The following is a 22,505-nucleotide window of genomic DNA, read 5'->3' as shown; positions in this document are numbered from 1 at the left end:
TGTTGCAGACACAAAATCTTACAAGTCGACCTGTTTGTAAGATGCTTTAGGACGCTGATTTGATCATAGACACCAGCAAAAACCTTTTGCTTTACTCCAGACATATCTTTCAAATGTAAATGTGGGTGGGCCAGGGCCATAAAGTTTGAACTCTGTTTTTTTTTTTTCCCAAGCCAAAATCCATACAAAAATTACCATTTATTAAAATGGTATCATAACTATGCATTCTAAAACATATTTCTTTCCAGTTTTCAAAAAATACTACACAATTTAGCTAGTACATATGGCTAAGTGGACCCAGTTTCTAACAGAATAATAATCTATATTTACTGAAGTGTCAGAAACTGTAAATATGATTATGAGGCCTAAATCCGAGTCTGATTAACACAAACATGATTTACGTGCGTTAAGATGTGATTCCTACTTCAGAAAATCAAGTTAGTAAAGTTATTTGATACAAAGCAGAGGAACAGAATTCAATGTATTGCAATTTAAATATTAGGCTCCAGTGTTTTGTTAAAAGTGCATCTCAGCCAACAAATGTATCTGTTGTATTTCAGCAGCTCTGCAGGTGGAAGTGTGATAAACTCCTTGGGTAGTAGGTAGGTGTTTCACGGTTTATGGAAGCATGTTCCACAAATGCAACTGTTCCACTTTAGGCAGTTATGCAAAGCCAGGCACACATTTTGCTACCTTTGACAAGGTCAAGATACACTCATCTAAAGTATTCCTGCAGTTGCAGATTATTTATTCTGCTACTATGAAAATTACGATGTAGCAAAAATATACTGTTTACTTACGGAAATAAATCTATTGTGTGTTTTGGATCAAGTTGTTTTTCTCCATAATAGTAAATGAAAAACATTAGAACTAGGGTGAGCAGTGTAATAATTGAAAAATATTAAACTATGATTTTTTTTTCCTCTCTTTAGGTAGATCAATTTGCCTTTAGGCTAGAAATTACGCATTGAATTTCAGGAAGCTTTTTCTTTTTTTTTTTTTTTTTAAAGCGAAGGAACATGTAAGCCCTTCAAACCAGGATTTCAAGTGGAAAATATAACCAATCTGGAATTACAGTTGCATCATACCACTAGTGGAATTCTACTAACGTAGCATTGCATAAAGCCTCACTTGCTCCTCCTACATGCACTAAATATAAATGTGCATCAGCAGCAAAAGCAATTTGCCTAATATCTGAATCAGCTAAATAGCATTTGCACTAAAATTGTGTATCTCAATGCTGACTTCTCTGGTAGAACTCTGGGGGTCAAACCTGATAAATGAATAGAATCATAATTACATTTCATCATTAATTTTTGATGCTGTCTTGCTATTTTGTTGCTTGTCTGAGAAATTAATGATTCCATCTGTTATACCATTCAAGTAAATTTGTTTGTTTGGATAAGGAGGGGCTTTTTTTTTTCCTAATATCATAATTTCAGTTAAATGTTTCTGTAGAGTCCCACTTTTCTTAAGTAACTAACCAGTTTACATCTCTGCAAATCCTGCATTGCCTCAACGTAAAGTTATTCAATCTTGGAAAACATTTTTCTCTATATAATGGCATTGCAATTAGCTGAATGCTGTTCAGAAGGCTAATTGCTAATTAAGGTGGTTCTTTTTCTGTCACTCAGGTTGGTTTATAACTTTCACAAGAGTGAACAACTTTAGCAGTGGGATCCAACGCTGGGTGCAGTTTATTTTCCATAGACATGAGTGGAGGACTTGACACTGCAGACCAACTGTAATTGGGCCAAGGCTGTTCCTGCCAGGAGTATAGAAACTGGTTATTCCACTACTTTAAAAAGTCCATGTAGTTTACAAATGTCTCATTTTAAAGATGAATCAAGTTTCTGTTAAATATAGCCCACGTTGATAATGCAGATTATAACCTCATGCAGGAGCATGTGCTTGTGTTTTTGTCTAGTTGGAGATTATCCCTTAATCATGTGGGGCCCAGGTGTGCATTTTCAGATCTGTTGACTCAGGAAAGCTGGAGATAGCATTAAAGGCCAATGACATGATACTGGAGCTACATTTAGGTTGTTGCTCCTCTGAACAAGAACTGTTGCTTGAACCACCTTGTGGAAAGAATGGCGAGAAGAAATGTCCTTATCACAGGTTGCTCCTCAGGAATTGGATTTGCCTTAGCTGTAAAAATGGCAAAAGATGAACAGAAAAGATTTAAAGGTAACAATATATCTGTTATTTATCTTTATAAAAAATATTCTTCAAGGCAGTACTGTTTTTTCCTCTGTGATCTAACAGGTGATTGTACTCAGTTTGGTGACTTGTTTCTTGTTAGTTTCCCTTCTCCTACTGTCATGAAAATGCAATACAGCGAAAATATATTGCTTTGTGTAAGCAGATGCTGTTTCTGTAGCTGTATTGAAGCTGAACAGCTACTTGAACTGAATAGTTTGCAAAGGAAAAGAAAAGCAAAACCACTAGTACAAAAACAAATAGCTGAAAACGTCTGAGGTATGCTACCTTGGATATACATTCACAGTTGTAGTTAGCTTTGCTTCTGGCTACTAAAATCTTTGTTGAATGAAAGGTACATGCCCATTCGAGGACCAAATAAAAGAATTTAGGAAAACAGTTCTTAAATTTGCAATTTTGTCCTTAAAGTAAGTTTTATGATTCCAGCCCCGTGTAGGGTGAAACAGGGTGAAAAAAGGGGTTGGGATTTGTCTTTCTGCTGCAAAATGAGAGATTTGCTATGATTTAAAATGGCTGGCAAAGCAAATACAGCAATCTGTGGTAATTCAGTTTCTCACACTTACTCTTAGAGTATTTTACTCCTAACTGACTGACTGGATGCAGATTCAGAGTCTTCTGGGCCACAGTCTTCTTCAGGCCACAATAATGATAAACTTAATCTCTATTTTGAGAAGTAGCTTGCAAAAACAGACATTTTTACAAACCTAAGGAAGCATCTGATCCCAGTTTGTAATAAAATTATGGTTGTTCTGCTGAACATGTTGACGGTGTTTAAAACCAAAACCAAAAGCAACCAACCAAAACCCCCCCGAAAAAAAACAAAACCAAAAATAAACAACAAAACACTACATCTAGAATCCAAAATTAGGCTTTAGGTACCTAAAAATTATTTGGTGGCATAACTTGATAGTCGTTATTTGAAGTTTTGGTGATAATATTATCTTCATACACTCTATGTTTTTCCTGTGCATAGTGGTTTAATTCTCCTTTTGAATTTCATTAAGGTTTCAGAAACAGACTCTGGGAAATCAGTGGCAATATATATTGAAAATAGATTCTTTCTACCTTAAATTTTTATCTGGGTTCTATCCCTGATATTTAAGATATAGATGTAAAAGCAATATTCTTTAATGCTTCTCAGTAAGATTGCCACGGAAAGTTTTACTTCTGATAACTGTTGCTTCTGGTGTGTTGCAGTGTATGCCACGATGCGCAATCTGGCCAAGAAAGAGCCACTCGAGGAAGCTGCAGGTGACAGGCTGGGCAAAACCCTCGAAATTAAACAACTGGATGTTTGTGATGAACAGTCTATTAAAACTTGTGTGAATAGCATCCCTGACAGAAGGATTGACGTCCTAGGCAAGTACACGATGTGCGTGCCATGAACAGATAGCAGTTTTCTATTAAACAGCTTTTCAAATGCTCTGGAGAAGTTTCATTAGTGTATTTTTTTTAAGGATCAAAGTAATAATAATTATATAGTGTATTCTGCTCAAGATTTTTAAGGCTTCACGCAGACATGAATGGATTAAATCTCATAATGCTCCTATGAAGTAGGGAAGCTTGTTTGCCGTGTTTACAAAGGAGAAACTCGATCACAGAGAAGTGTCTTGCATCATACAGTTTGTACTAAACGTGACAATTTTTGCCTAAATTGGCATCTTCATGTACAAGACTTTCTGCCTTATCAATGAAGCATAGCCCTATGTACAAGGAAGGCAAACCGCATTTGGGAACTAGAGCAATGCAAAGAACGTTAAGGGTACTTCCATTTTGTCTTGAGAATTGTACTTTACAAATCATTCAACAAGAAGTGTTTTCAGACTGCTTGGCTAAAAATAAATATTAACGTGTTAGTAAGATGGAAATTGCTTACACCATCAACTATTAAATCTTCTCTAATAGAAAGTTTTGGACCTGCCTTTATTTTGATTAATTATTAAAGCACTGCTTAACAAGCTGCTTCTGCAAACTGTATTATACTCTAATTTGACACACTGGTTCTAGTGCAGAATGTCAGTTCTATCAGTCATTTCCCACTTATAAATATCCAGGAGGGGAAAAAAAACCCAACAATGGAAGTGTGTGGTTTGTTTTTCTTTTGTTTTGTGAGGGTTTTTTGGTTTGTTTTTTGGTTTTGTTTTTGTTTTACCTTGCAGATGTGAATGTTAACAAAATGAAAAGCAGACCAAAATATGGCCTGGTCCACCAATTTTTGGAATGGAGACTTCTGTTCATTCCTGTGGGTGTTGTCTGTAGTCCCTAATCCTTAACACTGGATTGTAAACAAATATAGATAATTCTTGGCTCATTTTCCTGTAATCTTTTTATAATTTAAAGAAAAATTACTAGTCAGGAATAAGTCAGTTAAAATGCAAAACATCAGATAATTTAAATTGGATTAAAAGCATAATTAAACATTTTTTAAATGGAAATTTCAAGTGTATTTGCAAAGGTTTAGTGACAGAGTAACGTCTTTTAATCCTTTCTTTAAGGATTATTAAGGATCATTTAATCCTTAATCCTCATTTTACTTTCAAGTGCTTTCCAGTAAAGATTACAAGTTAGTGTTTATGGAGGTTATGGCTCACCGTTGTTTTCCATTGTGTGCAGTCAGCAATGCTGGAATGGGGCTCATTGGACCTATTGAGTGTCAGACCATTGAGGAAATGAAAACTGTGATGGATACCAACTTCTTTGGACTGGTTCGACTCCTGAAGGAGATTTTGCCTGACATGAAGAGGAGAAAGAGCGGCCATATAGTTATAATAAGCAGTGTTATGGGAATACAAGGCAAGTTGTGAGTTTTTGGTTGTTTGAACTAAGAGTTCAGCATTCAAAATCTAAAGCTTACCTCTTTTTATCTGGAAAAAGTATGAACTAGCACATCTAACTATTGTGCTTTGTAGATTTAACTGTAAAAAGCGCAGCACTTAGACCTGATTTTTATGTGTCTAGGTAGAATGGTACTACACATCTACTCTCAAGACATTTTAACAACAAAACCTGCAGAGTGCTGATTTTTTTTTCTCTTTTAGTTTTAACTCAGATTCTAGTGATTTTTATTGAATTTTTAAGATGTTATTATTTTTATTATCTGGAAAAAAGGGCTTTGTAGCATTACTTTTTTGTTTGTACCCTCAGGTATCTTATTTAATGATGTTTATGCTGCATCTAAGTTTGCTGTGGAAGGATTCTGTGAAAGTTTAGCTATACAAGCACTCAAGTTCAAGCTGCAGTAAGTATTCAGCCACTGGTGTAAGCTGTATTTTGGATAGTTTTAAATATATTCAGAGCTAGCAAACAGATTTTTAAAGCAGCAGCAATATCTATATCTAGCAGCAATATGTTGAGGAACCCATGGAAATGGAACATCACAAAAGGCATAGAAATGTCCAGTTTCTTCACACTACATAAGCAAATAAAAAGATCTAGATACTAAAATAAACGTTTCCTCTTGAACAGTTGAAGGCTGTTTAGCTTTGGATAAAATACAGTTTATGTAACACTTCTGAAAACAGATTCTTGTGTAGACTATCATAGGAATAAAGTTATAATATCAACCTGTAATATTTTCTTTAGAAAGGATAACAAACTTCTTAGGCAATTCACAGATAAAAAAGGTAAAGGGCTCATCATAGAGAGAGACCAAATGGAAATCCATCTAAATGGAACATAGGGTGAGATACCTATAAAGACAGGAGGTGAGGCGTTCCTGCTCCAGCAGGGGGATTGGACTAGATGATCTTCTGAGGTCCCTTCCAATCCCAAACATACTGTGATACTGTGAAGGTGGTGTACTGTTTCTTAATGTATGTAAGAGAATGGTCCTGTTCATCATCTGTGGGACTTTGGAGTTTGATTTGTCACATGCATATTTACATTTGTGTAATTCTGCTACTATTTTTCGTGTGAACTCCAACAATTGTTAAATATCCATTGCATCTCTGTGTGCATAAGCATTTAGACCTTGTGCTCTGGGAGCAGAGACAGCTGCTGCCATGGGATTTTAGAGACAAAGCAGCATCCAAGCTGTGTTTTTTGCATACTGTTCTGAAAAGTCTGGAGGAATTTAAAATAAATTTGTTGGAATGATACACAAGGATATTCCAGAATTCATAAGATTTCAGTAGTATAAGATACAGAAAAAAAGGGGGTTAAAAAAAATGTAGAATGAGAAAAGTTCCAGGGCCAGTGTGAGGAGTCATGCAAAAGAAAAGGCTTTAGTTTCAGCAGCCCTTGAGGGGCAATAGCCTGATATAGTTCTAAAGAAGAGCCTGATCAGAACTCAAGTCTAAGAAGAGGTCTGATCCTGAAGAGTGTTTTGATAAACACAGTGGCTGGGAGTAATTACTGCCTGAGGAAAAGAACCAGGAAAGAACTGACTAGTATTTGAGTGATTTGCTATAATAAACTAGTGAGATTTGGCAGCGGTCAAAATCTGTTCACCCAGAGCAAAATTCTCTATATTGTGTTTTATTAAAATATTGTAGATGGATCTTGAATTATGTAACACTGACAGCTTGACAAGGCAAATCCATGTTTGTGTAATTCCTCCCCTTTCTTTCAGCTACTTCTAGTATTATTGTGTGAAAGCTGTAACAGAGAAATCTGTGTAGGATTTTGTCCAGAAAGTCACGAATCTTGTTATAATCCTTTTAGTATTTTTCTTAATATTTGGTAAATTCTTATGGAGCAATCATCCTTAGATTCCACAGCTGTGAGTCAGCAGATAACAACTGCACTCATTTCTGCCATGAACTAAATTACAGCACTTCCCTGAAATTGAAGCTGCGATGATTTCTACTGCTACATTGGCTGAGAGGAGTGTGTGGTGTGCATTGCCTTTACAGAATGTACTGTTTAATGTCGCTTGTTAACAGGTACTCACAGTGCAACTCTTCAATATTCTTTTCTGAGAAGCGCAGAGAGGTGCATTTCCCACGGAGCACAGTCAATAACCAGCATAACTTTGATTTTTGAACAGGTTAAGTTTGATTGAACCAGGCCCGGTAGTTACAGAGTTTGAAAGAAAAGTGTTTGAAGATGGAATGAAAATGGATCTTTCAGCTGCAGATGAGGAAACAGCTGAGATGTTTACTAATATTTACCTTAAAAATTACAAACAAATTTTCCAGAGCCTGGGACAAAGTGCTGAAGACGTTGCAGAGGTAACTCATCAAAAATTCTCCATCTTCTTTTTTCTTTTATGTTTTTCTTCTTTGTAATTTACAATGCAGTGCATGGTTGGTGGGGTTTTTTGGTAAAAGCATTAGATTTAATAAGATTTAATTAAATGTAAATTACACATACATACTTCTAGTACTTTATTCTTCCACTTTTCCTCTGCTTAACTGAAAACTAGGTTTTTACTTTATTATAAGGTTCTTTAATAATTCTATTTCTTGTTCTTGACAGCATACAGTAAAGATAATTCTTGCAGACAACCCACCTTTTCGCCATCAGACCAACACCTTGTATACTCCAATGACAACTCTAAAATACGCAGATCCAAATGGAGATCTACCCATTGATATATTCTACAAAATGGTTTTTCATCATGACAAAATCTTCAGCGCGAGTCTTAACTTTATCAAATTGCTAAGGTGGAGAAGTAGAAAGAGCTTTGACCTGGGAAAACCTTCACAATGAGATTATATAGTGCAAATTGGAGTTACTTCTTGTAGCCACTGATAACATGGTATGTTGTTATTCAAATGCCTTTGCTCTGTAATTGTGAAAAAGCACTCAAGATGTTTATTTGAGCTTAGCTAAGATATTCAGCTCAATGTGTTTATCTTGAACTTCACAGTTTGCAGAACCTTGAAATTAAAATCCTCTAACTATAGGTTTATTCTGTTTAGTGTATGATTTTACAGCAATCTGTTTTCATGGGAGCATGAGCATTGACTGATACTTGTATATACAACATACTTGCATATTCAGTATTAACCCAGTCCCCTTCACTTATTAGAATAAAATACATACCAAGACGGGTACTGTATGTAAATTTAGATACTTAATATAATTTAAATATTTTTATCTTTTTACTTATTAGAATAGAATTAGTATAGTCATCTCTCTATTACAATAGCATTCTTATTGTCAGAAATCAGGTCTACTTACCAGTCACATAAGAGAAAGAGAAAGCCCCATCAATCTTAAAATGTCACAACTAGATTATTTATTATTCATATATATATATGTTATAATACTCTGAATGCTTCCTTCATAGGCAATGGCTACTGGTGTATTACACATAGCGAACAATAAAATGTTTTTTAAAAGCATCTCCCAATAAAATATCTTCTTACTGTCTGGGTACTATTTTTTTAAAAAAATAACAAAATATTATCAGTAAGAAGTAATTTAAATCCATTAAATGCCTTCAGTGTCTTGAGTGGCTGAAGCTGAGCCACAAGCTCTCCTTTTCCAAGCCATCCTAGCATTCTAGCAGGAGCAGAAGGTCTTTTCCCTCTCTTTATTCCACCCTAGTCCTACAAGTCAGCTGAGGCCAAGCTGGGGACCTGCGTTTAAGCACTGTTCCTGCACAGCATTCTTGTTCCCTGCGCTCCAGCCTTGCCTCAGCGCTGCCCAGTGCCCCAGGCCTCCAGGCTGCGGTTTCTCAGCACCTTCCAGAAGCAGCCCTGGTTTCACTGGCAAAGCCTGGCTGGAGCTCACTGGGGACACAGGAGTTGGCTTCCTCCTTCCTTCAGTGCTTTGAGCCTAAATCTAACGCTGTGCTGGGACTTGCAGCGGCCCTGCCTTGCCTCAAAGGCCAGCTCAGAGCCAGGCCGCTGCACACACTCAGGTAAGGCTGGGCTTACTTTGTAGTCATGACCCTTTGGTGGGGCTCAGGGTGTGGGGGTGCGCAGGGACCTCCCTGGGACTGCAGGTGGGGGAGAGCTTGGAGGACAGTGCCCACAGCAGCCCTGGCACACAGCTGGACACCTTCAGAATACAAGAGGCAATGGCCTCAGGTTGCACCAGGGAAGGTTCAGATGGGATATTAGGAAAAAATTCTTCACAGAAAGGGTTGTGAAGCAGTAGAACAAGCTGCTCAGGGCACTGGTGGAGTCATCATCCCTGGAGGTGTTTCAAAGGCACATAGACAAGGTTCTTGGGGACATAGTTTGGTGCTAGAGTTATGTTAGGGTTGGATTTGATGATCGAGGGTCTCTTCCGACTGCGTGTTTCTGTAAAACACCAAGCTGGTGCCTGCACCCCAACATCAGTGTGGGGGTGGGGCAGAGGTGCAGCTAGCGGCTGGGCTGCAGATGGGGGGGCAGGAATGAAATGGGAGCAGAGTGCTGCGGGGGCTGAAGCGAGCACGGCCACTCGCCACTTCTGCACGCCAGGGTGCAGCCACAGGCCCTGCTGCTGTCTGCCAAGGGCTGCGGTGTGTCGCAGGGCAGAGACACCTCCAGAGCAGGACCTGTCAGCAGCCTGGGGTGCAGCTGGTGCCCCCCTCTCTGCGTGGCTCAGGTGGGGTTGTCTCTGGGCTACAGCTCGGAGCCGGGCGGCTTTGTCCTTGGCAGCGGCCAGGGCTGTGGTTCCAACGTGCCACCACACCCGCTGCAGTGTTCAGACAACCCTCTGCTGCGGGCCGCGGGGGGCGGAAGGCAGGAAACGCGGCTGCACAGGGGGCTCCTGAGCAGACCCAGCCGCAACGGCAGCCCCTGCGGCTCGAGGACAAGCGGCGGGGGCGGCCCGAGCGGCCCGTCCTGCGCTGGGAACGAGCCCGGTGGGCGCGCGGGAGCCGCCGCTACCGAGCCCGAGGGAAGGCGGCGCGCGGCACACGGGCGGCCCCGAGCGCCCCGACACGCGCCTCGCCGCAGCGCCGCACGTGGCGCCGCCTCGCGGGCCGCGCGCCGCCAGCGCTTCCGGCGCTCCCCGGGCGGGTGGGGGCAGGCGGCGGAGGCTTGTTCCGGCTTCCGGCGGAAGCGACGTCGCTCGCAGGTCGAGCCCGTAGCCAGAGCGTTTCCGCCGCGCGGCCGTGCTCCCCGCCGGGCCGGACGCCGCCGGGGCTGAGGGCGCCGGGCCGGGCCGTGTGTCCGTTCGCCGTCCCTCGGGCGGTTCATAAGGCGGCGGCGCTCGCGCCCGAAGGATGCGGCAGAGGCGGCAGTGGCAGACGCCGCGGCCGAGGGAGCCCTGAGCCCGAGCAGCGCTCCCGGCTCTGCGCACCGGCGGCCCGGCCCGCTCGCCCTCCGTAGCGTCGCCTCCCGCGGCCCCGCCCGCCCCTGGCCGGCTCCCCGCGCGCTGGAGCCCCGGGCGGGGGCTGAGGCAGCTCTGAGCGCGGGAGCTGGTCGCCTCCCGGGGAGCCGGCGGCAGCCAGGATGGCCTCGTCGTCGGGCAACGACGACGACCTGACCATCCCCAGGGCTGCCATCAACAAGATGATCAAAGAAACGCTCCCCAACGTCCGCGTGGCCAACGATGCCCGGGAGCTGGTGGTCAACTGCTGCACCGAGTTCATCCACCTCATCTCCTCCGAGGCCAACGAGATCTGCAACAAGTCGGAGAAGAAAACCATCTCCCCGGAGCATGTCATACAAGGTAGGCGCTGTGCTTCTGCCCGCTGCGCCGCCGCCCCGGCGGGCTCCGAGCCGCTCCTGCTCTCCTGCGGCGTCTCCCTCGGTGCTGTCTTGTAACGGCACGGCAGACAAAAGGCAGCGTCTTCTGCGGGTCTGGAGTAGAAGGCTGTGCTGTCTGGCTTGTCAGTCGCGTTGCAAGGGAAGGGTGTCTTTGTGTGCTCAGAGCCGCCGGTGAGTGTGCTCAAAACCAGCTCTCGTTTTGCCATTCAGAGATCTCTCTGATATTTCGAGCGAAGTCACCGAATCCGTTCGTCTTTGGTACCCGTGAAAACAGGTCTGTTTTTTCGAAGGGTTCTGCAGATCTCTTTTACAGATTGCTTTAAGGTCTTGGACTCGTTAAGTGCCTTTCGATTTGGAGAATGACAAAAGATTGGGTGTGTGGGGCCCAGGATTTTATCCAGGGTCATTCTGTCTGGATCCCGTAAAGAGTGAAGTATTTCTCTAGGGCTAACCTTGGAGTCTCATTGTTTAACATTAAGTGTTTGTTTCTATCGTAGAAAACATTTAAATGTGACTCATGCCCTTGCATCTCTTTCTGCTGTTGACTTCCACTTTCTGTTGCTCTCTGCCTCTCATTTGCTTTTCTTTAAATTTTGCCACAAATAAGGAGTTTTGTTGCTTCATTGTTAAGTCTGCAACAGGCATCTTTTGTCAGGAGTAATTCACTTTGCTTAAGCAAAGGTTTTTGATACCAGTGTCTGCTGGAAAGAAATTTATAGTGGTAATAGTGAAAGAGTACTTTGCTGCCCGGTAGAGATATTAAAAATAGCATCTACAGTAGAGCTAGTTTCAGGGCTGTGGTGGTATCAAGTTAGTTTAAAAAGTGTGGGTTTTTTTGTTTTTGTTTTGTTTGTTTGTTTGTTTTGTGTTTGTTTGTTTGTTTCTAATGATTCTCTGACACACACACAAAGATCTGATTCCTTTGGATTGTATTAATTTGCTCACCAGAAGAGTTTTGAGCGCTTGACTGGATTATGAACAACAAAAGAAAATATGTAGCTTTTATGAGCTCTAATATTAAATAAAATACAGGTAAGTCTAGAAGTTTAGCAGAGCAACTCTGTCAAAGAAGCTCAGGATATAAAGAGTGAAACTTGTGCTTGCACATGCAGGCATACTTTGGGTATGTTGCTTTTAAATACATGGATAGTTCCTTCAACTGACCACCCAAGCATTTGAGCTCAGCTCTCATTTCTTATTTGAACTCACAGAAATACACACGATCTTTAAGGTTAAGGACAATCAAGAATTCACATATGAAGATTTTTTTTTGCTCAGTAGCTGTGGTCCTTAGAAAAATATTTGACCTATTGCTGTGCTAGGGGTAGCCTGGATCCTCTGGAAAACACACTGAAACCAAAATGTGTGTGTATATACACACAGGTGCATGTGCATATCATCATCAGATGGTCACAAACCAAGCATTTTGCTGGGTTCTATGTCTTCATATTACCAGATTTTAGAGTGAAGAAAAACTATTTTCAAATTAGATGTGTACTTTTAGTCAGTTATTGCTAAGGAGACCTTTGGCAATGTATCAGTTTTTGTAATGCTCTGGATGTGGAAGGAGTTATTGGATTTTTTTGCTGTTGTTGTCTTTAGGGAGGTGTGTGTGCTATTAGCTTCTTCCGGATGCTGGTCAGTTGGCAGATGATCACTCTGTGAGCTGTGAGGGTTTAGAACACTGACTTTGGAAACGGTAGTTGTATGTATACAGGCGTAGCATTTTAGCTTTCATCTGTCTTCATACATTCTTGGTCCTGGCTGTGCTAACTGCCTCTCAGTGTAGCTTCATGACAGTGATGCTAACAAATTAAGTGATTGAAGTATGTTTGTTGTGGTCATCCAGGTATCTTGTTCCTTTTGAATGCTTAAACTAGTTAATTTAGAAGTAAAATGAGACTGATGGCCATCGCATCACACCTGGTCCAGTCTAAACACAGGCTGCTGCCAAGAAGAATCTCTGTAACTTCCCTAGAGATGGATCTCTCAATTGCTGGTCCAACTGACGCTGTTGCTTTCTGAGAATCTAGGGGGAAGTGCAGCTTTCTGTCAGGTGACTTTGCTGACCTGACTGTCCCTGTGAAAAAGAAATTACTGGATTGGAAGCAAGGAGCAGGAAGAGTGTTTTGCTGGGAAGGAGGAAGGGAAAGGAGACATTACAGTTGGTGATGCTCAGCCATTGGACTGTATTAGAAGTAATCTGAAACTTGGTCACTGTTATAGGTGTTTGGCAACAGTGGTGCTTAAGACGCCTCTCCTTTGCTGCACTGTTAAATGATTGTGTGGCCATGTGCTGAGCTAGAATGTTGCCACTGGGTTATGCTTCAGATGGGTGTTTCATTGTGTGGTAGCACAAACACTTGCCTGGCACAGTGCTGTCAGCAGCACAGGGAAAGGAATGGAGAGGCTTCCCGCATCCTGTGAGAGATCTGATGTGGTAGATGTAGTCAGACTATGCCAAGCGCTCACTGTTGGTGATAAAACACAAAGCAGCTTCCCTGGAGAGTACCCAAAGGCATCAAGGCTACATCATACTCGTGAGTGGAGATAGTCTCCATGTTTATTGTTGAATCCCAACCATCAGGAAGCTGGTTGTGAGTCTGGGACTCTAATACGGAAATGAATGTCCTTCCACCCTGGAACAGAAAGTAGCCTTATTTGATAGTTATGTGAGTTGTGACAAAGCAGGCTTTTAACGAGAAATTAAATTTCCACTGAATTCTGAAATTGGTGAGATTTTAAATCACCGTTGTTATGAAGTTGATTACTCTGATTACTTCATTTACATAGAACTGTTGTGCAGTAAGGTAGTCTGAGGATTGATGGCAAATCCTGTATCTTCTTTTCATGGACTGTTAGGTTACTGGCAGTGCTTATGATAGCATTTAAGGTTAAAAAACCCTGAACAACTGTTAATGTTCGAGATTTTACTTTGGAAGTTAATTTTCTTTGAAAGGAGCATAAAGAATTAAAAACCGCAGATATGAATGACCTGATTTTATTAAAAAAATCAAGTGTAGAACGAATTATGCTTAGCTGATTAACTGGAGATCTGCATCTTCATGCAGTCTTTAAGAGTGGGAGGAGACTGAGGAAAAGTTGTGATTTGGTGTTTTTAAATATGAAAACTTCCCTTCTTCCTGCCAAAAAAAGATGCTGTATTTTGGGATTCAGTTGTTTAAATTTCATGTGATCATTCTAATCTCAGTAAGGTACTGAATTTTTGGCAATCTGGTTAGTCATGTAGATTTCAGACTCAAGAAACAGAAAGACTCTGAGTTTTGGTGGAACAGTAGCTCTGCTAAATTAGCGATCGCTTGCCCCACATTTTAGTACCATGCTGCTGTAAAGGGATTCATAGTCCTTCTGTGCAGGTGTTCTGTAAAGCTGTGATGTGTTTCAACAAGATAGTACATTTCTGAAGTCGATTCACAGCCAGCAGAATTTTGATGCACTAGACCTATGGTGCAGATATGGCTCTTCATAGCTTTATTATGTTGAACAGTTGTACAAATCTGTCTTGGTTATATCACAAGTTTTCTTTTGGATATATGTGTGTGTGTATATATGTATATATGTGTGTATATATATAAGTCTCTACATTTAATACATAATTGGAAGTTCTTTCCATTAGTTTATTTTCTTTTAAGGGCCATTTGAAATTTCTATAAACACACATCTTGCTGGTGACTTCAGATTGTGCTGTTGTTTATATTCTGATGCAACAGACTGCCAACCCTGATCACTGTGAATGTTCTTTTGATGAACACCTATGTATTTGCTTTAGTGGTTTGTCTTAGTGACATTAGAGTTGTTGAGTTCTTAAAAAATTATACTTGGTTAAAAAAATGATGACTTTGGATAGTTCACTGCATATGAGGTTTACCTTTTAAAATGCATTCTTAAATATTTATAGGCTGCTTAGCTAACCAGTTCTGGACTGTGAGACATGGATTTGCCTCCTATCTGCTGAGGCTGGATTAAACAAGTTACTGAAGGCTTTTGGTAATTCTGGTAGAAACTGTGAGCTAATTGAAAAAAGTCTTTCCAGTGTCTGTGTGTGGGCTGAGGCTGAACTGACAAACTGTCTCTGTAGTCATTTGCTTATCTCTAAATCAGTTTCTTTCAACTTTCTTGTTATTAATAATTCATTTTTCGTAAGATTTGCCAAATGTTATCTGTTAAAGGAATGGTGGTCCTGCATGACTAGACAGCTTCACCATACTGCCCTAGTGAAGACAGTGTAGTAATGGTCTTCTTGGGTACAGGTTGGAAGCTGAAACCTTACAGAATGCCTTTGGCTTACTGTTTATGTGTATGATACAATGGCATGCTGCTGTAATTATGGGTAGGAAAAGGTTGCTTAGAAAATTAATGTTAGAATATAGTCTGAGTTAGTGTAACCAAGAGCTTGTTTATGACAAGTTGTTGATGGCTGTTGTGCAGTTTATTTTACTGCTATTTCTTGAATAGCTTGTGACTTAAGGTTGAAATAAAGTAAGATAAAAGTACAAACAACTATGATGCTGTGAAGAAAACTGATTTGTGTGAATACTGGAAATGAACCAGGTGTTTTATTAAAATGAGACTTCTTTTCCAATATGATTGATGTTTATGTAATATGTCTGGCATATTCTGTAACAGGTTATGCTGTGGGGTGTGTGTTTATGTGGAGGCATGTCGTACTAAATGGTGAATGAGGAAACAGAGTGTGCCTTTTGTCACGTGTTCCACCTGGATTTTTATAATCCTTCCTGTTACTCTTATGTTCTTTAAAAAAACTGTTATTGTATGATATAGCTGCATTTCAGATTTCTTTGGGCAAATAAAAGTGCAATATTTTAGTTTCTGAATATATTTTCATGTGGAGATAAATGAAAGGGTTTCTGTTGAGAAATAAAACAACGAAGAACTCATACATAATTTTATATAAATCTGTATGTGTGAACTCTGCATTTTTAGCTTCTTGGCACTTGAAATATGAATTTAGGTATTGAAAGGCAAATGCTGAAATTCATAGGTCTAAGGTAATATTAATGATTTCTATCTTAATTGAGGGATCTGTGATCATTTTACATGCATCACTTTTGCTCTGTTATAGGTTGCTAATTTACCTTCTACGGAAGACTTGCAACAAAACTGGAAAGACAAAATCCCTGAGAGATTAAAGGTTAACAATCAGATAGGAAGGACTTCTTGGTTAATAAATTATTGATTCTGATATGTAGAAGATGGGGAAAGATGTCTTTTGAAGAATATCTGTCTCTAGCAAAACAGGTCTGAGAGCCCTGAATCCTCTGCAAGTGCGGACTTATTTGGTTGCATTTGACTAACCTTAATTTTTCTAGCTGAAAACATACATTCTTAAATGGCATAAGAGAAGACACAGGGAAAATAGCTGTTAGATCTTCTTATGAACGCAGATTTTTCATCACCAGATAGAAGAGTGATCAAACTTCTTACTACTTTTTTTTTTTTTAATATTTTAATTAAACAAATTGATATCTCTAATCAAAAGTTTTGTAAAAGATGAACAATGTGTTTTCTTTTTTCTTTCTAGCTCTAGAAAGTTTAGGGTTTGGCTCCTATATCAGTGAAGTAAAAGAAGTCTTACAAGAATGCAAAACAGTAGCACTAAAGAGAAGAAAGGCCAGTTCACGCTTGGAGAACCTCGGCATTCCGGAAGAAGAGCTTCTAAGGCAGCAACAGGAATTATTTGCAAAAGTAAGTGAAGCAATACTTGTACTGATGAGGTTGGGGTAATTAATGCTGCAGATATAGTGTCAAAAAGCATTGCACACTTCAAGAAGTGTCTCCTTCCTTGTGAGTTACTGTGGCATCTAAGATGCCATTGACGTTGGCCTGTTTGAACCGGGGAAAGTAAAGTCAACAAGTAAGATGCTGCTACTTGTTACTTTTGTGATTTGACATATGGGACTTCTTATACAAATGAATTTTATATTCTACGTTTAAAAAGCATGGGTGTTTGCCACTACTGAGGTACTTCCATTCCACTGTAGAGAACACATTAAGAATTACTTGGCTGAGAAAATAAAAGTATGACAGCTGGTGTTCTAGGAAATTACCAATTTTGATGCATTAAAAAACTGAAAATATCCTTTTTATTTCTGCCATTGCACAAATGTTATTTCTTAGGCTTTAAAAGAAACATTTAATTGTTCAAATTTTCTAATTTGTGCATTCTCATCTTCCTTTACTCTTGGCAAGACTCTGACTGGGTGAATTAATGCATAAATTTTAAAAGAAGGAGTTCAGGCATAGGAGAATCGTTTGCCTGTGCGTGCAAACACACACGTGTGCACACATACACATTCTCTCCTTCATCCCAGCCTTCTCCACTCCCTGCTTTCCCAGGTAGTTTGTGACCATCTCCAAGTTTAAGTTGCTAAAAGACAATTTTATTTCTTTATCTTTCTACACCATTTTTCTCTTTACTATTCTCCTAGTTTGACAAGACCACCATTCTCTAAGTAATGTGAAAATTATCTTGGATTCCTCTTTCCTCTTAGCCAAGGCATGAGTCTTATTTTCTCAAATTCATCACTTTAGTTTCCTCTGAAAATGCTTATTCAGTTACCTGTTATCCTGTCTGATGCCTGTGACCTTCTCTCCCCTTCGTTATACTTGTATCTTGCCAAAACCTGTTGTTTTTCATGTTACAACATTCCAACTATTTTAATCGTAATTGCACGACGAATTTTAAGGCATTTAAAATTTCAGCCGTTGTCAGCATGCAGTGAACTAGTTATGGTAAATTTATGTATGCCCAACTTTTATTTGACTGCTATCATTAGACAGACTGGTATGGCTACTTCTGGATTAAGGGTGAGACTTACAAATAATACTAAGTTTGATACCTGTTCTTTATTTACTATTTCGTTCAAATAACTTGCCATGGTATACGAAATGAAAAAGCAGCAAAGATAAAATGTGTTGAGTACTAGCTCCTGAATAACATTAAAAAAAATACTGAAACCATGGCCACCTTCTGTAACTCACACTTTATGTAAGGAATGACCCCTTGAGATATGCTCTTTTTAAATTCTGTAATACTTTGCCTTAATGTTTAAATTACAGCAATGCATGCAAGTTGAACAAGATTGTATGATTGACTTTTTTTAAGAAGTCTTTGGTAATATGGAAAATCTTTGCTTAGGTTCAAAGATGGCACTCTCATTTTTCAGAAATACTAGTTGTGATATGCTGTTGGAGGTGCTGTAATTATTCTTATAAATAGTTACACAAGTGCATGTTTGTTTCTTTGTGCTAATCTTGTTTATATTCTAGAGCATGACACTAATGCTGACTTCTTGCTCTAGTTTTGAAGTACTTGCCTGTTAATGTTATGAATGTTTGATGTCTGTAGCTAGGATGATGTGAAATACTTGCAGTCAGTGGAATGACTTATCCCAACGTTCATGCATGTCTAAAGGTTTCCATGCAAGACAAGGCCCTTAATGGATTTGGGGGTTGTTTTGAAGCTTCCTCACTAAAGTTCATCTGTGCAAGAGATGAGTTAAGTTTACCAGATGCTTATAGAGCTTCTTAGTCAATATGACTCAATTTTTCTTCTTGTTTTCCCTTTTTGAAATGGCTAAGGGATATTGTTATAAATACAGCAGCAAGGGTAGGCACTGACAAAACAATCCATCCAGTGTGAAGTGCTGAGCCTCTGATTCCTGGTGCATGGGTTTGTATCACCTGGTTGAATGTACAGTAAACTTAATTGTTATGGGGTCAGTAGGGAGCCCTATTGTTATCTTGTGTGTGCTAAATATTGATGCCTCTCCTATGTGTACGGATACTGCTATCTTCCTTTGTTTAAAACTTTACAATGTCTTAAATTGTTTTCCAACGCTTGTAACTTTGCTACCACTTGAAGTTTGAAATACTGAAGCGTCTTCATTAAGAAAAGTTTTCTACTACTGTAAAAAGATTTTATTTTAATGCTAGAACAGACTGAGGAAATGTGACATTTCTTATAAGGGAAGATGCCCATTTTTTCACATCGCTAAGTAGGTAAAACTGGTTTTGGTTGTTTTCCGAAGCATTGTCTTTTGGCATCTTAAGGTTTGCAAAACTGTAAAATTTGTTGATGCTTTGGAAAAAAAAATAGGAAAATTCAGTGAGTGCAATGGGATTAGAAAGGAAATCATTAGTGTCTTACTGAAGACTGGTAAAAGTAGAAAAATAGATTGAAGATTTTTAATCTTATAAACTTTTTCCTAGTGTTCACTCAAAATAGAAGTTTTCACTTTTAACACAATTGCCTAGTATACTGTTGAAATCAACAGGAGTTGCTGAAAAACAAGTGAAAACCCTGGATAGAAAAATGGGAGGTCACCGGTTAAACTATTTGAAATGTTTTGTTAGAACATCTTGTACCTTCTAGTAAAGGACCGTGCCTTCAGTCCGCATACCTGAATTTGGGAAGACCTTGCATTGCTTTGCTTTCCAAAGATTGCTTAGCAAAGTAAGATCATGGCTTTACGTTTTTGCAATAATGTGTGCCTTTGTAGTATCATTAGATGACTTCATGATTGTGAGTTTTAGTATTTGTAACCAAAAAGTAAGAATGTTCTCATCTCTGAACTGTGATTAATGTTAAGATCCCTTGAAATAGAACCCTAAAATTTCCATTGCTTTACATCGCTTAATTTTTCCATTAAGTGGTTCAGCACAATCCTTACAATGGCACTTGAGTACACTAGCTGCTGTCTTTTGTTTTTGTAACTGCTAATCCTCAAAATGGTCACCTCTTCAGAGGAAGAGAGAATATAGCTCAACATCTTGGTGTAAATATTTAAGGTACTTCTAGATGTGTTTTTGTATGTGTAATTAATAAAAAAATATATAAAAGGAATCTGCAGGTGCTTTTAAAGATAACTTGCTCTAGAGGTTGTTCACAAGGTATGTATGGCCTTAACAATTAAATTCATGTCTTTAGGCTAGACAACAGCAAGCAGAACTGGCGCAGCAGGAATGGCTACAGATGCAACAAGCCGCTCAACAGGCACAGCTTGCTGCTGCCTCAGCCAGTGCATCCAATCAGGCAGGATCCTCTCAGGATGAAGATGATGAAGATGATATCTGAAATACACCAGCTGAGTTTGTCTTTACTAAGAAATATTTTTCCTGCACAATGAAAACAGTGAAATGAATGCTTACCTGTAAGTTTGTATGCATCATGGACTGGCAGTTGGTATTCTAGGGGTGTCTGCTGTTGTGTGCTGTACATGTATAAACTGTCTTTTTTTTGAACTCTTGAAGATTTAAGGTTCAGTATCATATCAACTTTGGATTTTTAATGGTGTATATGGAAATTTTAGATAGCAGTGCGTCATTTATTTGATCAATAAACAGTGTTACAAGAAACAACAAGTTTATAAAATATAGTGAGATTTATACAAGAAGCTCTAAATCCACATTTGCATTTCTTCCCTTTTAACTAAACTATAAAATCTTACTCAGAATTTTTAATTGTTTTTTGGGGCAGTGGTACAGTAGACATAATCTGTTAATGGGAAAAAAGCGGAGTTCAGCATAATAGAGTCTGAATTCTCAGTTCTTTTTAAATGAGGATGTATATGGCAATAAATATTATATGCTCAAATACCACACTTGTTAAAATTTGAAAATGATACATTTTCACCAAGCTAGGAAAAAGTATGTTTAATAGGAGTTGTACAAATTCAGTCATTTTTTTGTATAGGGGTGAAAAAACAAACCCATGGTTTTATTATGGCATCCTTTGACAGTCCTAACTGAAAATTTCACTTCAAAGACCACCTGGTTTGAAGAGCTAGCTCTTCTACTCTTTCACTCCAACTTAATGTTAACTGTTGTTGATGGTATTTTGTAGTCCAGATCTATTCATATTGTTGAAATATAAAGCTGGAACTTGATGAAACAAAACTGTTTTGGTTCCACTGACGTAACTGGGAACGATAAAGTATTCAAGCGTAAGAAGGCAAAAGCCGAAGCTAAGAGCATGCTTACCGTAAAAGAGGGAATTTATTTAACTTTGAGTAGTCATTGTTGTCAGCATAATGCTAACATTCTCCAGACTAGATTGACACCGAATTACTAAGATACCTTGTTGAAAGATAACACTTTCTTCATTCAGATTTGTTCATAGGTAAGTCCAGGTTTTTGATAAACTATTCCCCAAGAGTGATCAGCAATACACGGAAGAGAAGTGATGTTGTAGTCCTTTTGATAGTTGATTTGAAAATTCTGTTGATTAATGGATGAGCAGCTGTTCTTTGTGTTGAAATAAAGCACAGTAGTGTCCATTGCTGAGTTTTAATGTGTTACTTGAAGTAATACTGGCATATCTTCTGGTACACTAATCTGAGCAGACTAGAAAAGCCACTTGCATGCTGCCGTAGATGATCCCATAGCTCTAACAATGTGGGTAGTTTTATTAACCTGTGTCCTCAGAAGGTTGCTCTAGTCTGAATTCTTGAGGAGGGCTGCAGCAGTCTGTTTACATACAGATGCAAACACAAAATGATACGTCCATTTTTACATATAAATCTGAACAAACTACAATTGGCGTATAGTCAGATCTCAGTCACTTAGTGACTTTTTGATTTAAATTTGAGATACATTAAGTTGCATATGGAATAAATGTGAACACTTCCTTAAATGCATTAACGTTGTGAAAACTCAGAAAGGTATTTGTTTGAATGTTTAAGTTTAAAAAAGAAAAACAAAGAAAAAAACCCCTGTCATGGATACTATATGAAAAATGTTAGGCAAGGTTTGACTGAGGAAGTGGTTTTCTGTAAAGGTTTAAGTACCAAAGGTAGAAAATCTAGTCTAGTGATACAATGTTAATGTGCAGTGTTGGCTTTTCTAATTTGTACTGTAACACCTTCACACTTTCTATTTTAAGTGAGTCTTTTCCTTTTAAATAATATTAGGTATATTTTCACACCTTTCTTTTCTGATGCAGAATTCAGGTTAACATTTTACTGCATCTGGTATGTATGGTGTAATATGTTTGGATCCTTGTGACTTTTTTTCGACATTCTTGTGCTTTTTCATATGCTATATTCTTCAAGCAATAAAATTCTGATGTGTTTTTATAAAATTGCTTTTATATTTAATGAATAGTCTGTTTTCTTCATTGCATTTATAAAAAAAGACAAAGTTAAGACTATTTCAACTCTGCTGTTGTTTTGGCCCACTGAACACTTCTTGTGACCAAAGTCTTTACAACCTGGGTGCTCTTGGGTGGCATTGCTGTTTACTGGGGTTCTTAATGCTTGTAAACAATATTTCTGGGCTTGACCTGCTCTCTTTCCTCTTGGGAATTGCATTTTATGTATATGCATTTTTATAACCTGACCTTCTTAACTTGAAAAGCTGGACAAAACCCCTATAGATCAGGTATAACCTACAGAAATACTTTCATTTTAAAAAAGTGAAAGACCACAGGCAGAAGCTGGGGAAATAAGAATATATGTTAGTCTCCTGTTGAATTAATTTCATGTTGATAGTCTTGTGCAGGGAACACTTGACTTATTCAGCCATTCCGCCTCAAGTATGAGAAGTGAACTCTGGCAGTTGCAGGGGGAGAATCTTCACACTGAGCTTTCAGCAAACTAAGAATTTTGTGTTACTTTCCTATTGTGCTTCCACGTACTAGCTGTTCCG

At 39.0% G+C, this 22,505-nt stretch overlaps 2 protein-coding genes across 3 annotated transcripts; both read left to right on the top strand.

Annotated features, from left to right (window-relative positions):
* Window positions 1-21: 21 nt before the first annotated feature.
* Window positions 22-8,537, top strand: LOC102090380 (retinol dehydrogenase 8). Of its 2 annotated transcripts, none has more exons than XM_005498975.3 (6): window positions 22-2,190; window positions 3,421-3,582; window positions 4,837-5,016; window positions 5,368-5,461; window positions 7,211-7,394; window positions 7,642-8,537. In XM_005498975.3, exons 1-6 carry the CDS (start codon window positions 2,094-2,096, stop codon window positions 7,873-7,875), a joined length of 951 nt encoding a protein of 316 aa, XP_005499032.1. In that variant the 5' UTR covers window positions 22-2,093; the 3' UTR covers window positions 7,876-8,537. The 2 variants fall into 2 exon arrangements, with proteins under 2 accessions (XP_005499032.1, XP_064927235.1); XM_065071163.1 differs by having other exon boundaries at window positions 3,421-3,586; window positions 4,841-5,016.
* Window positions 8,538-10,551: 2,014 nt separating this feature from the next.
* Window positions 10,552-21,939, top strand: DR1 (down-regulator of transcription 1). The gene is made up of 3 exons (XM_065071166.1): window positions 10,552-10,779; window positions 16,381-16,544; window positions 19,789-21,939. The coding sequence occupies exons 1-3, from the start codon at window positions 10,560-10,562 to the stop codon at window positions 19,933-19,935; spliced, it is 531 nt and encodes a 176-aa protein (XP_064927238.1). The 5' UTR covers window positions 10,552-10,559; the 3' UTR covers window positions 19,936-21,939.
* The last annotated feature ends 566 nt before the right edge of the window (window positions 21,940-22,505 follow it).

This window comes from Columba livia, chromosome 8 (genome assembly GCF_036013475.1).
Source record: "Columba livia isolate bColLiv1 breed racing homer chromosome 8, bColLiv1.pat.W.v2, whole genome shotgun sequence".
NCBI classification, from domain to species: Eukaryota; Metazoa; Chordata; class Aves; order Columbiformes; family Columbidae; genus Columba; species Columba livia.
The sequence above is the reverse complement of the archived record's forward strand: the minus strand, read 5'-3'. Positions and strand labels throughout refer to the sequence as shown.